General features: G+C 43.3%; 2 protein-coding genes across 2 annotated transcripts; one reads left to right on the top strand and one right to left on the bottom strand.

The window, feature by feature from the left end:
• The first annotated feature begins 1790 nt into the window (after window positions 1–1790).
• On the top strand, window positions 1791–10426 carry plin6 (perilipin 6). Its single transcript, XM_069656460.1, has 7 exons — window positions 1791–1808; window positions 4309–4507; window positions 4635–4717; window positions 4835–5072; window positions 5518–5699; window positions 8372–8638; window positions 9909–10426. The coding sequence occupies exons 1-7, from the start codon at window positions 1791–1793 to the stop codon at window positions 10314–10316; spliced, it is 1395 nt and encodes a 464-aa protein (XP_069512561.1). The 3' UTR covers window positions 10317–10426.
• A 788-nt stretch (window positions 10427–11214) lies between these two features.
• LOC138584154 (ras-like protein family member 11B) lies at window positions 11215–13824 on the bottom strand. The gene is made up of 4 exons (XM_069656320.1): window positions 13673–13824; window positions 13365–13418; window positions 13204–13280; window positions 11215–12801 (listed from the first exon to the last, which is right to left on the bottom strand). Exons 1-4 carry the CDS (start codon window positions 13773–13775, stop codon window positions 12397–12399), a joined length of 639 nt encoding a protein of 212 aa, XP_069512421.1. The 5' UTR covers window positions 13776–13824; the 3' UTR covers window positions 11215–12396.
• Window positions 13825–14441: the final 617 nt, after the last annotated feature.

Genomic DNA, 14441 nt, shown 5'->3' with positions numbered 1-14441 from the left:
AGAGAGTCTTCATCCTCTTCATCATCCTCACTCAGTTCAGCTGCTTCATCGACACTTCAGACTCTCTGATGGGGTAAGAGCGCCGACTCTGCAAACTGAACTAAATCTGATTCTATCGACAGAAAATACTTCTCATAAAATAATCGGTACTTAACTAATTTGAGCTTCTGTTCAGCTTCTAAACGTCTTCTTCTGTTTTCTATCAGAGTTTGTTGGACGAAAAAAAGAGAGTTTAAAGATCCAACAAAAGAGATGTATAATTTGTCTGTTCCAGATGTAATATGACGATTTAATCTGAACCTTAGTTACAAGACAAAATGACCGAAATGGAATATGTAAATAAAAGTTTCAGCCTTAAAGGACGAAGGAAGGAAGATCCATAAGGTCACATGTTGTTTTAAAACACAATGAAAAAGTCTCATTTTTAAATGTTAAAATTCAAACCTGTGTTTAAAACTAATCTTTCATTTCAGCTTCATGTTATTTTTCAGATTGTGACGCGTGTTTGTGTATGTTTGTTTCCACTGTGTTAATGTGTGTTTATCAGCGCGAGGCTTTTACCCAGCAGCCTTTGGGTGTGGTCTCGACGCTCTCCAACTTTCCTTGTTTTGTTATTTTTTATAGTGCATTTAAGGTCTGTCGCTGCTAATTAACTTTGACTGAAAATAGCAGTTTAATATCTGTACAGCTGACTGTCTAACATGTTTTGAGCTTCATTATTTTGTGTCTTTGAGTGTTTTTATGTCTAAGATAAAAAAACTTTTATTTGTTCAGAGAGGGACCTTTAATAACTGAAACTTTGTCAGGGCGACAGGAGTTGAACGTTTCTGCCACAGGATCAATCTTCATCTTGAGCCTGGCTTTAATCTAAAGTCCCACTCAGTGAAATCTGAGTTATTGATGGTTTCTGATTCTGGAAATTATTTTCAAATCTCAAATTCAGCAGTTAAACTGACTTTTGGAATCAGCTAACCCTCAAGGGAGGAAACATGTGGCCGGGGTCCAAACAGGTGACGTAACATGAACCTGAGCGGTCGTGAGGTTAATGGAGTTTTTTATTTATTGCTTTAAAATGTTCTTCTTTTCTTTGTTTCTTTTTTGGCCTCTCATATGAGCAGAAAGTTGACTTTATAATAATGTATTTACAGCAGGTGAAAACACCTGATAAACATGCAGCACTCTATTTTAAATCATCTCAATGAAAAAGTTCCTTTATTGATCCATCAGGACATTTTGATGCACATTATTGTGTTTTTCTGCAGTCCCTGTCGGGTCAGTAGTTACAGACGTAACCTTGGCTCTCTGAGCTTTAAAATGAAGTTCTCTGTCTGTGAGGAGAAGTCTGTCCTTCACATCCAAACGTTTCCTTGTCATGTCTCTTTAGTTTCAGTGATGTAGCCGAGTCCTTAAATAGAGACTATATAATTAGTACACTGTAAAAACCCACAGACACAGCTCATTGAAGTCGTAAAACCGGATTATTTTCACCCACTGAGGGTTTCTCTGATTAAAGGGACGCATCAGAAGCGGTGAATGAGAGGTTTATGTTGTAGGTCTGAGCTGCTGTGTGTCCCACAGTCAGATTACAACATGGCATCCTCCTCCCTCCTCGCAGGGAGAGGCTGATTTTCATGCTGGTTGGAAGTGAACAGTTGGTAGCTTTGTGGAGGTGCAGCAGCTGACTGCCTCATGTTCAACCCAACGTTCAGTTTAAAAGAAGAAAAAGAGTCACGTTGAGTCTGACCTCTGAATCTTGTTTGTTTGTTTCTGACAGATTCGGAGAAGGAGACATGTCGGATCATCATGAGGTGAGCTGAAAGACTACAACAACCAACAACCACCACAATAAAACTACAACAACCACTACAATACATCTACAACAACCAGCAACCACCACAATAAAACTACAACAACCACTACAATAAAACTAAAACAACCAGCAACATCCATAAGCCCTGACACTGACAGATCTGATACCACACTGCAACACTGTAAAAATACTATAAAGTTAAAGTTAGTTAGTCAGTTAAAGTTAGTTACTCAGTTAAAGTTAGTTACTCAGTTAAAGTTAGTTTCACAGTTTAAGTTAGTTACTCATTTAAAGTTAGTTTCACAGTTTAAGTTAGTAAGTCAGTAAAGTTAGTTACTCAGTTAAAGTTAGTTACTCAGTTAAAGTTACTCAGTTAAAGTTGGTTACTCAGTTAGAGTTAGTTTCACAGTTTAAGTTAGTTAGTCAGTAAAGTTAGTTACTCAGTTAGAGTTAGTTACTCAGTTAAAGTTACTCAGTTAAAGTTGGTTACTCAGTTAGAGTTAGTTTCACAGTTTAAGTTAGTTAGTCAGTAAAGTTAGTTACTCAGTTAAAGTTAGTTACTCAGTTAAAGTTACTCAGTTAAAGTTGGTTACTCAGTTAGAGTTAGTTTCACAGTTTAAGTTAGTTAGTCAGTAAAGTTAGTTACTCAGTTAGAGTTAGTTTTACAGTTTAAGTTAGTTACTCAGTTAAAGTTAGTTTCACAGTTTAAGTTAGTTACTCAGTAAAGTTAGTAACTCAGTTAAAGTTAGTTACTCGGTTAAAGTTAGTTTCACAGTTTAAGTTAGTTACTCAGTTAAAGTTAGTTACTCAGTTAAAGTTAGTTTAACAGTTTAAGTTAGTAAGTCAGTAAAGTTAGTTACTCAGTTAAAGTTAGTTACTCAGTTAAAGTTACTCGGTTAAAGTTAGTTACTCAGTTAGAGTTAGTTTCACAGTTTAAGTTAGTTAGTCAGTAAAGTTAGTTACTCAGTTAAAGTTAGTTACTCGGTTAAAGTTAGTTACTCAGTTAAAGTTAGTTACTCAGTTAGAGTTAGTTTCACAGTTTAAGTTAGTTAGTCAGTAAAGTTAGTTACTCAGTTAGAGTTAGTTTTACAGTTTAAGTTAGTTACTCAGTTAAAGTTAGTTTCACAGTTTAAGTTAGTTACTCAGTAAAGTTAGTAACTCAGTTAAAGTTAGTTACTCGGTTAAAGTTAGTTTCACAGTTTAAGTTAGTTACTCAGTTAAAGTTAGTTACTCAGTTAAAGTTAGTTTAACAGTTTAAGTTAGTAAGTCAGTAAAGTTAGTTACTCAGTTAAAGTTAGTTACTCAGTTAAAGTTACTCGGTTAAAGTTAGTTACTCAGTTAGAGTTAGTTTCACAGTTTAAGTTAGTTAGTCAGTAAAGTTAGTTACTCAGTTAAAGTTAGTTACTCGGTTAAAGTTAGTTACTCAGTTAAAGTTAGTTACTCAGTTAGAGTAAGTTTAACAGTTTAAGTTAGTTACTCAGTTAGAGTTAGTTTCACAGTTTAAGTTAGTCAGTAAAGTTAGTAACTCAGTTAAAGTTAGTTACTCGGTTAAAGTTAGTTACTCAGTTAAAGTTAGTTACTCAGTTAAAGTTAGTTTCACAGTTTAAGTTAGTTAGTCAGTAAAGTTAGTTACTCAGTTAGAGTTAGTTACTCAGTAAAGTTAGTTAATCAGTCAGAGTTAGTTACTCAGTTAAAGTTAGTTACTCAGTAAAGTTAGTTACTCAGTTAAAGTTAGTTTCACAGTTTAAGTTAGTTAGTCAGTAAAGTTAGTCAGTTAGAGTTAGTTACTCAGTTAAAGTTAGTTTAACAGTTTATGTTAGTTAGTCAGTAAAGTTAGTTACTCAGTTAAAGTTAGTTACTCAGTTAAAGTTAGTTTCACAGTTTAAGTTAGTTAGTCAGTAAAGTTAGTTACTCAGTTAGAGTTAGTTACTCAGTAAAGTTAGTTAATCAGTTAGAGTTAGTTAGTCAGTTAAAGTTAGTTACTCAGTTAAAGTTACTCGGTTAAAGTTAGTTACTCAGTAAAGTTAGTTACTCAGTTAAAGTTAGTTTCACAGTTAGAGTCAGTTACTCAGTAAAGTTAGTTAATCAGTTAGAGTTAGTTAGTCAGTTAAAGTTAGTTACTCAGTTAAAGTTTCACAGTTTAAGTTAGTTAGTCAGTAAAGTTAGTTACTCAGTTAGAGTTAGTTACTCAGTAAAGTTAGTTAATCAGTTAGAGTTAGTTAGTCAGTTAAAGTTAGTTACTCAGTTAAAGTTACTCGGTTAAAGTTAGTTACTCAGTAAAGTTAGTTACTCAGTTAAAGTTAGTTTCACAGTTAGAGTCAGTTACTCAGTAAAGTTAGTTACTCAGTTAGAATTAGTTACTCAGAGTTAGTTACTCAGTTAGAGTTAGTTACTCAGTTAGAGTTAGTTACTCAGTAAAGTTAGTTACTCAGTTAAAGTTAGTTACTCAGTAAAGTTACTCAGTTAAGTTAAAGCAGAGCTCTCAAATTTTTTTTCAGACCAGTGCCATGCTCAAAGCTTCCCGCCTGCCTCTGGTTCGCTCGGCGTTACAGTCGATGACATCGGCGTACTCAGAGGTCAAAGGTCGTTACCCTCTGCTGGGTCTGATGGGAGGTGTGGCCGAGGTCAGCGTCCGCAGCGTCTCCAACGTCGCCATGAAACAGGCCACGCCCCTCCTGCAGAGTCTGGAGCCACAGAGTATGTACTGGAAATACTACCAACACTGCTACTGATACTGCTAATACTATTACTGCCTCTGCTGCTGGATGCTGATTGGCGGTCGGTCTGGTGTTTATGTCAACACTTCCTGTCTCTCTCTCTCCAGTTGAAGTTGCCAACAGTTTTGCTCTCGTCGGTCTTGAGCGTCTGGAGAAAAACTTCCCGATCCTGAACCAATCAACAGACGAGGTTTGTTGTGAACGCAGCCTCCATCAGTGACACAAACACTCCAACAGATCCAAAGCTGACTGTAACTGCTGTGACCTTCAGACTGTCCCTGCTGACCAGGTGTTCTCTCCTCCACAGGTGATGGGACACCTGAAGGACGCCTTCTTCCTGACGCTGGACGACGTGCAGCTGTGGATGGTGGACGGCCTGGACGGAGCTCTCGATCAGCTGGAGCGTCTGTCTGACTCGGCCTGGGCAGCGGTGCGGCTGCTGCAGGACACTCAGGTGGGCCGAGCCGCCACGTCGGGCCTGGACGACGTGCTGAGTCGCCTGGAGGACGCAACCGCCTACTACCTGCCCCTCCCCGCCACGCTGCGTGAGTACAGAGGCATTCTGGGTAACTGTGTTTGGAGAAGATGCGTCATGTGTGAGAGCTGCTTTAAAGCTTCAGGTACAGGTGATACAACGCATCATGTGACTGATTGCAGCTTCAGATATTCACTTGGATCAATGATTTAAAGATTCAAATCAAAGAGCTGCTGCCTGACAGACACATGAAGATCATTGTGAGTGTGTCAGCTGTGTGGTGAACCAGCAGGGGGAGCTGTCCTCCTCCTGTCCACAGTCTTTTTTACAGCCTCACAGGTGTAACTGGTGCTTTCACTGATGTCAGTCGGGATTTTTTACAGGTTTAGAAAATATAGAATAAAGAAGGACAAACTCTGCAGCTGCGTTTCATTCACAGCTGGGACTGTGAGCAGCTTCCTGTTTGTCACACAGAACTAAGCTCCTGACTGATATGTGTTATCGTGCTCTGACAGGTCGGGAGTGGGAGATGAGGGTGCGGGAGTACGAGGATGAAGACGAGGATGACGAGCCCAGCCTGTGGACGAGGGTCCGCAGCCTCCTGCTGAGTCTCAGCCTGCAGCTGTACCACCGCATGATGAAGGTCAGAGAGCAGCTGCAGGGAGCCGTGAGGACGCTGGGGGTCGCTGCGGACTCGGTGAGAGGACGTCACATTAAACCGTCCAGTCACGCTTCATCCTGACTGACTTCATTTTAACTACAATAACATTTTTGAGTCTATCATGACGTCAAAGATTGCACTGATGTACCCACATGCCCACTGGTGTCTGTCCCTCCTCACACAGCTTCATCTGAAAAACATCTTCACGAGTGAAACAGACCCGATCAGCACCGACTTCACAGCTGATTAATATTAACAAGTTGCCGTTAGTCAGCTGTCAGAACAAACCTTTTTGCCCTACCTGTGTGACGCAGCCTTCTCCCCTGTACCTGTCCCTGCAGATAATCCATCCTCCGCCAAGAGAGTTCATTAAACACATCCAGGTTTCCTGGTATCCATGTCGTGTTGATAAAAACAGAGATGCTAACCCACTAGTTATCTCAGATTAAAAGTCCACTTGCTGTCATGCAGACGGATGATAAACGCGCGGCTCGTTTAGAAGCCACACACACACACACACACACACACACACACACGTGTTACACGTCGCTGCGCTCACTTTCTTCTCGTCTTTGTCCACAATTTACATAAACGAGGTTTTAACTCTTTATATTCGTTTTCTTTTAGCTTTTTTGTCCACATCAGTGAGGAAGGTATCCATCATTCCCGGCTTTGGCTTCAACTTTTCGCTGTGGCTGCAGTCACGTGACCCGTCACTCAACTCGTTGCTCTTTCTTATGTTTTTTTCCACTTCACCTCCCGCACGTTCTCAGGCGAATGACACATCGTTGCAAGTTAAAATACACACACAGACACACAGCACTTTAATCACGGGTCTTCCCGGATCCATTCGGGTATTACACATAATGTTGAACACACCCGGAACCGAAGATTATAGAACAAGTCCCGACCCGGGCCCATTTGACCACGTGGACCCGAACCCGTCCGGATCCCGGTGGGCCCCTGAAGACCTCAACTCTGCACACACAGCGCGAGCACAAACAGGTCGCTTTAAAAAACAGACTTTCATGTTTTTGATTTGAGATGAGACGTTTAAGGTGCAGCTGCAAGAAGAAGCTCCTGCTGATGACTGACAGCTCATTTGTATTATTTACACATGTCATTCAAAGTAGACAAAGAAGAAATCACTTGAAAGAACCTGGAACAGGAAGTGAGTCACATCTGAATATCACACACAAAGTGTGGACAGACACACTAAAATAACTCTTGGTTAGTTTTATTGTGTGAACTTATGTTTCTCCTTCAGCAGCGACATCGTCAACAAACAGCATCTTTAATCAGGGCGGAAATCTGACACACGTCCTCCACACACACACACACACACACACACACACACACTCCCACAGGACTGTGTGTGTGTGTGTGTGTGTGTGTGTCCTTGTCAGTGAACATAAACAGATTGTGTGTGTTCCTATAATCGAGCTCCTCACAGATAACAGCTGCTTTCCTCTGCAGGCTGATCTCTGTGCCTACGTGCAGCTCGCAGCGTCTCTGCTGATGCAGAGATAACAGGCTGAGGATGCTGCAGCACAGGGAAACTGCTGCATTTCAAACTTTGATAACCAGTTTGTGTATCTGTGTGTGTGTGTGTCCTGGTTCAGATCCTCACGTGTTGTTGTGGCTGTTTGTTCTTAGCGAGTCAGGTCAGGGATCAGAGGTCATGACCTCGTGTCTCTGTGTGACCCAGATACCTGACCAGACCTCAGAGAGAATCTGAGAGCAGTTTGTGTGAGTGAAGCCGAGCACAGCACGGCTCTCACACTCCTCTTCCATGTTGTCTGACTGAATCTGTCGATGCATCAGAAATGTGCAAACCAAACTCCATTCAAAAATCAAGCGTTTTAAAGTCGTGTTCTCGTCGTCTCACAGACAGACCTGACAGAGCATGACCTCAGCCTCTTTACAAACCTGCCTCCTGATGTAGTTCTCTCAGCATCCTCTCAGCCTGTTTATTGTCATTAAATCTCAGTAACATCTGTTTGTTGTGGCTTCATAGCGCTGTAGTGAGACAGATCTCAGCCCACCTGTGACTTGTGACGCTGAAAGTAAAAACATTTACATGTACTTGTTAGTGATAAAAACATGATGATACAATAACGTTCAGTGACGATACGACGCCGACAGGAGACAAACTTTTACTTGTGATACTTCAACAACGTTTTACTTCAGTACTTAAACAGATTACTGAGTTACATTTTGACTGCAGGACCTTTGACCTGTGATGAGGTGCTTTAGTTCTTCTACTTCACTGAAAGCAAAGATCAGAGAACTTCTGCCACTGACAGAAGGAGCTCAAATACTGTGTTAAGTTGAACAGCAGGTGTTTGTTTCCAGAGCTGTCAAACAAGGTGGGTCACCTGCCTTTTCAGTCATGTTAGTTAGAAGAACCAGACATGAATCAGTCGAGTTCTTTGGGGTGTTTTCTGTTTCAATTTCTGCCTGAACTCGAAAAAGCTGAGGACACGAGAACGCCAAACTTTTTATGAGAATTATTTTTTCTTTGCATTTATTGAAGTTTCCCAAATGTACATCATATGGAGTTTTATTAGGCTGGTATGAATCAGTTTTTATTCATATAGCCTTTGTCTGATGGAGAGAGTTACCGTGGTTCTCTGGGTGGATCCTCAGGGGGGCGCTGTGGTCCTGCTAGCTGTCTGTGATCTGATGAACCTGTCTGTTCCCTTCAGGTGGGTCTGAGTCGGGTCCTGGAGCTGGTTGGTGATCTGCTGCAGTACCTGCAGGGCCTCCTTGTAGCGCTGGTGTATCGCGCAGAGAGCCTCAGAGAGCTGACCCTGAGCGGGGTCAAAGGTCAGGCCATGATGTTGGCCGAGCTGCGTCCCGTTCGTCAGATCAGAGACCTGCCGCTTCAGATTCAGCAGCTGCTCGGGGACCTGCAGGAACTCTCCAGAATCCTCCTGCAGCTGGTGGTCAACGCCACGCCACTGTACAACCTGGTGAGGTCACACAGGGACCAATCACACCTGAGATACACCAATCACACCTGAGATACACCAATCACACCTGAGATAGACCAATCACACCTGAGGTACACCAATCACACCTGAGATACACCAAACACACCTGAGATACACCAATCACACCTGAGATACACCAATCACACCTGAGATACACCAATCACACCTGAGATACACCAAACACACCTGAGATACACCAATCACACCTGAGATACACCAATCACACCTGAGATAGACCAATCACACCTGAGGTACACCAATCACACCTGAGATACACCAAACACACCTGAGATACACCAATCACACCTGAGATACACCAAACACACCTGAGATACACCAATCACACCTGGGATAGACCAAACACACCTGGGATAGACCAAACACACCTGAGATACACCAAACACACCTGAGATACACCAATCACACCTGAGATACACCAAACACACCTGAGATACACCAAACACACCTGAGATACACCAATCACACCTGAGATACACCAATCACACCTGAGATACACCAGACACACCTGAGGTAAACCAATCACACCTGAGATACACCAATCACACCTGAGATACACCAAACACACCTGAGATACACCAATCACACCTGAGATACACCAATCACACCTGAGGTACACCAATCACACCTGAGATACACCAATCACACCTGGGATAGACCAAACACACCTGAGATACACCAATCACACCTGGGATAGACCAAACACGCCTGAGATACACCAATCACACCTGAGATACACCAATCACACCTGATATACACCAATCACACCTGAGATACACCAAACACACCTGAGATACACCAATCACACCTGAGATATTCTGCAACAATGAATCAAATATGATTTGTATGAAGTCCCTGACATATCGTCCAGTCAGCTCTCTTGTTATGACTCATCAGTTTAAAGTGCAGGCTGCAGTTCGGGCTTTGAGGACAGTAACATCCTGATTCAGACTGCTGTAAAGAAAATGGTATCATCTGCATACAGCTTTATCTTCACCGGATTCATGTTGCTTCCTGCTGTTGATGAAAATGTCTACGAACTGAAGAAGATAAAATAAAACAACTGACTGAATGATTGTGAACAACATCAACATTATTTGACTAATATGGAGCTGTTGTTGTTAGGTGGATGTCTTTGGGCTAAGCTAGGCTGAACATGTCCTGAAGCTCTCACTGTATTGGAAAACATTTCTCCTTCAATGTTTTGAATATGACCTTGTGTGTGTTTCAGCTGCAGCAGCCGTCGGCTCAGGAGGTCGAGGACTTCCTGAACCAGGAGGAATTTTGTGCCAACAGTTCGTCTCGTCGTAGCTCCGCAAACAGTCTCTTCCTGAAGGCGATGGACGGCCGTCCTCGCCGCCGCAGGAGTCTCTATTCCCGCGCTGCCCGAAGCCCTGGGAGCCCCCAGAGCCCAGACCCACCCAACGGCCGCCGCCGCTCCAGCCTGAAGGACACCCCCGCCCAGGAGGTGGAGGCCCAGACCTTCCCTTCCGACAGTGTCGTCAGCCACCGCCGTCCGTCAGCCACCGAGCTGCTCCTCACTCCGCTCAAACAGTTTGTCACTCAGAGCCAGAAGGCCTTCGAGTACCTGAGCCCCAACTCCACCGAGAACGCTGCCAACACCACAGACGACTATTAAAAACCACACTGAGGCCCGCACTGATCCACGGTCTATCACCGCTGCTGGCCCCGCCTCCCAACCAATCGCAGCCTCCCATCTCAGTCCTCGATGTAGAGACGTCCCTGCCTCAGCTGGTGTTAGTCTGTGCGTTCACGTTCACCAACAGAGCAATCGCAAAATTATTTTAAATCTTTGAATTAACGAGTTTGACGCTTAAAATATTTACTTTAAAAATTCTGCTCAAGCAGAAAAAACTCATAAAAAATAAAATTAGCATCCTTTTTAATATCACAGTTACAGTGAATTATAGATGCACATTAAGCTAGCCCTAGCATTAGCTTGATATCCTAGCCGTCACTTTTGGCTTCAAAAAACAAGATGGCTTCGGCCAAAATGACAAACTTGATCGTTCCAAACTACAGTCCACAAACCACTGTGTGACGTCACGGAGGCTACGTCCACTTCCTGTATACAGTCTATGATTTTTCAACATGCCTCGTACTTCCTCGTTGATATGAGGAGCTCTAAACCTCCTCTGAAGGAGTCCATGAGACACTTTGTCACCTGAGTGTTTTCTGAGGTCTTGTTTGTCGTCCTCTCACAGAGCAGCGAGCTGACAGTCCGTTTAAATAAAGGTTTGTGTTCAGACAGGTGATGAAGGTTTTGTTTGCAGGTGTGATGATGGCTGAAAATGCTTCTTAAAGATTTATTTGCAGTTTAATCAAAGTGACATGAGGTGAAAAGTTAAAAGTTAGAAATATGTAAGTTGATTTATTCTCAAACTTGTAACAATCATGATTTAAAATAATAAAATGTGTGTGTAACTGTGCCTGTACAAACATCCTCTACATGTTCAAATAAAGCTCTGTGGACTCTGCAGCTTCTCTCTGTTTGTATCACAATGAAAGAGACTCAGTTTGTTCATTCAGGTTTTAATGAAAAAAAAACATCTGACCCACAAGTTTCATCTGTCTGCAGTCACAACATCTGCATGTATACATGTGTATTTATGTATACAGCATTCTTTAAATATTTAACCTGCTTTAGTTTGAAATGTTTTAAACCAGAATAGTTTCTAATTTCAGCTCCAACAAACAAACACAGGTAAAAAGCACAACTGTGTTTAACACAGTGTGTTAAAACTGACCATTTAAAGTCACAAAAACACAAACAAGGTAAAAGAACGAGGTAGCAGCTTCTGTTCTGACAGCTTAAATCCCTGTTTTTCTGAATGGAGTCTGGTGTGTGTGCAGAGAGCGATGTAACGTCTGTGTGTGGTTAAAACAATCATCTTCCTCTGTAACAAAAAGGTCTATCTCTGTAGGGATCCTTTCTGTCATGTTGTCACACACTTAGAATAACAATCTGAGCCTGTCAGTGGAAACAACAAGAACTTTTAGTGGACGACCTTTGACCCATCAAGGATTATGTTGCAGCCATTACAGCCTGTTTCACTGCTGCAGGATGAACACATCTACTGGAGGACGTGTTTGTCATTTACACCCAGGTATGTAACAACAAAATTAAAATTCAGGAGTGAGCCCTTAATGAGGCTGAGAACAGGATGTGAAGTCTTCATGGGGCTGCAGGATCATCCTCTGATGAGCAGCACCGAGTCGTTGCTTACAGCAGAACACACTTCAGATTATTTGTACAAACATGCTCACAGTGCTGCCTTCTGTTTAAAAGGAGTATCTAGTATTTACACTCTTGTTTACTGTGTTAGCATGCTAACATTAGCTGATTCGCAGTAAAGTCCGTCTTATGGTGATGTCCTTACTTCTGCAGGTTTTTGGGCTTAAGCAGGTCTGGACTCTTTGAATCATCCTGAGGGCAGCGTGAACGTCTGAACCACACGTTCATCACAATCCTTCACACAGCTGGTCATATGTTTCACTTGCATCCAATCAGCTAGAGCCCTATACCGCTCTTTAACAAAAACACTTCTCTTTCACCAACTTCACCATCGACATCTCTGCACCTGCGTCTGTCCATCTCATCTCTGACCTTTGACCTTCTCTCATGAGGCGACACACAGGAAGTTTCCCCTCTGACGTAGCTTCTTCTTCTCTTGTTCAGCAAGCTCTTTTTTTCTCGTCTACTCGGCTCGTTTCTTCCCGAACACGGCCGACACGCTGCGGACGAGCCCTCGCACGCCGGCCGAGCTCTTCCTCAGCGCGCGGCTCTCCCTGACGAGGTCGACGAGGCGGTGAAACACCAGCAGGGCGCCGTGGTATGTCTCCGCCGCTGACACCTCGAAGAAGCCGCAGCGCTGAGACAGAGCGAGCAGCCGTCCCTCCTCACCGGAGACGCTGCGGTGACGCTGGAGATCCCGTTTGTTCGCCACGATGACGACGGGGACGGACTTCCTGCGGCGACGGATCTGCTGCAGCTGCTGGCGGACCACGTCGAAGCTGCGACGGTCGCAGATGCTGTAGACTAGAATCATCCCATCGGCCCACTGCAGCTGTTTGTCACTGACCGAGGGACTCTGCTCAGCGTCCTGACACACAGACACGGCAAACATTTCAAACATCTAGCAAAAGACTGAATCCTATAATCAAACATTTGAACTCGTAAGGCTCCGACTACTTAAAATAATGTAAAAACATTTGCATGAAGTAAAAAAGAAACTCAAATCGTGCATTAAATAACGCTCTCAGCAGATTCACCGAGCTTCAACTCACACTGAGGGCGGATTTTCAAAATAAATGTTGCAGAAAATAAGACGAATGCTCTGCTCCAGTCAAACACTGCAGAAGATTTCACTGTGTACCACCGAGGACTGAGCTGCAACATCGTTTTTTGACCACAAACAGACTCTGTGATTTTAGCTGACAGGAGCTGCTGCCTCGATCGCTTAGCTGTTTGTCTCATGGGATGCAGACACAGGTGTGTTTCTCACCTGTGTGTACAAAGAGTCCCAGATGTTGAAGCAGACCTCCTGACTGTCGATCCGCTCCACTCGACTGTAAACTGACTCTAGAAACAGATTCAAGTTTAGACGTTTACATGAAGGTCAAAGGTCAGAGTCAGATCAACATCAGAGATTAAATGTTTCCTCACCGATGTCTCCGTACTCGCCGATGAACCTCCGGGTCAGAAACCTCACAGTGAGAGCTGCAGACAGACAGACAGAGCGACAGGTGATTAACAGCCAGGTTTCAGGTTTGCCCGTCGACAGTCAGCTGAACTCACCTGAAACATTTGATCACCGACACTAACCTGAATCGTCTCTTCTAGTCAAAGAAGTTTTGCTCGGTTCAGCTTTTGTCTTAATTTTTGGTCGTCTTTTCTTCACATTTCAAAAAGTGATCTAAAACTTTTCTAATCAATCATTCAGCTACAGATCTAAATGAAACATGTTCTCGTACCAGACTTCCCCACGCTGTGCGCTCCCAGCAGCAGCAGGTTCACCTCCACCTTCTGCTGGTTTCCCTCCAACACCTCCACCCGACCTTTAACCTCCACCACCATCTCACCAGCACTGATCTGAGGTAAAGCGAGTACAGGTGAATGTTGATTAGTCCTGGTTCGGTCTTGATTCAGGTTCTGAGCTCTGAAAGGTCTTTATATAGCTTCTGTGGGCGGGGCCTCAGAGCACAGACTGCTGTGTGATTGGTCGATGTTGAGTTGTGAGTGTAAGTGAGACGTGACTGAGTTCAGAGTGTGTGTGTCCATCCTGAGATCTCATGTTTGATCTTCTCTGAGTTTACACTAACATCCAGTGTAAACATGACCACACACACACACACACACACACAGCCCTGAGACCCACCTGCTGTCTGGTGCAGCTCTGCGGGCTGTGCTGCCCCCTGCTGTCTGGAGAATAAACTGACAGAAAAGCTGAAAGAAGTTGTGAAGAGGAACACTTTGCTGCAGGATCTGATGTGGTCGGGTGTTTGTGACTGTAGTTATTTGGCTTTGAACTGCTGTGTCATGTCTCTTTATGGTGAATGTAATCTCCTTGTATTTGCTTTGTGTCTCTGTGGTTGTTTTGTTTCTCTTTGTGTCTCTGTAGTTGTTGTGTGTCTCTTTGTGTCTCTGTAGTTGTTGTGTGTCTCTGTGGTTGTTCTGTGTCTCTGTAGTTGTTGTGTGTCTCTGTGGTTGTTTTGTCTCTGTGGTTGTTTTGTGTCTCTTTGT

This window comes from Semicossyphus pulcher, unplaced genomic scaffold (genome assembly GCF_022749685.1).
Source record: "Semicossyphus pulcher isolate SPU_LCO1_2020_fin unplaced genomic scaffold, fSemPul1.0.p SCAF_9, whole genome shotgun sequence".
NCBI lineage: Eukaryota > Metazoa > Chordata > Actinopteri > Labriformes > Labridae > Semicossyphus > Semicossyphus pulcher.
Note: the sequence above shows the minus strand (reverse complement) of the source record. Positions and strands in the feature narration are given on the sequence as shown.

Coding starts and splice junctions, on each gene's coding strand:
- plin6 (XM_069656460.1), top strand. Junction 4,508..4,634: donor GCAGAGTCTGGAGCCACAGA/GTATGTACTGGA, acceptor CTCTCTCTCCAG/TTGAAGTTGCCAACAGTTTT. Junction 5,073..5,517: donor GCCCCTCCCCGCCACGCTGC/GTGAGTACAGAG, acceptor GTGCTCTGACAG/GTCGGGAGTGGGAGATGAGG.
- LOC138584154 (XM_069656320.1), bottom strand. CDS start 13,775: ATGGTGGTGGAGGTTAAAGGTCGGGTGGAGGTGTTGGAGGGAAACCAG. Junction 13,281..13,364: donor CGGCGAGTACGGAGACATCG/GTGAGGAAACAT, acceptor ATCTGTTTCTAG/AGTCAGTTTACAGTCGAGTG. Junction 12,802..13,203: donor GGGACTCTTTGTACACACAG/GTGAGAAACACA, acceptor TCTGTGTGTCAG/GACGCTGAGCAGAGTCCCTC.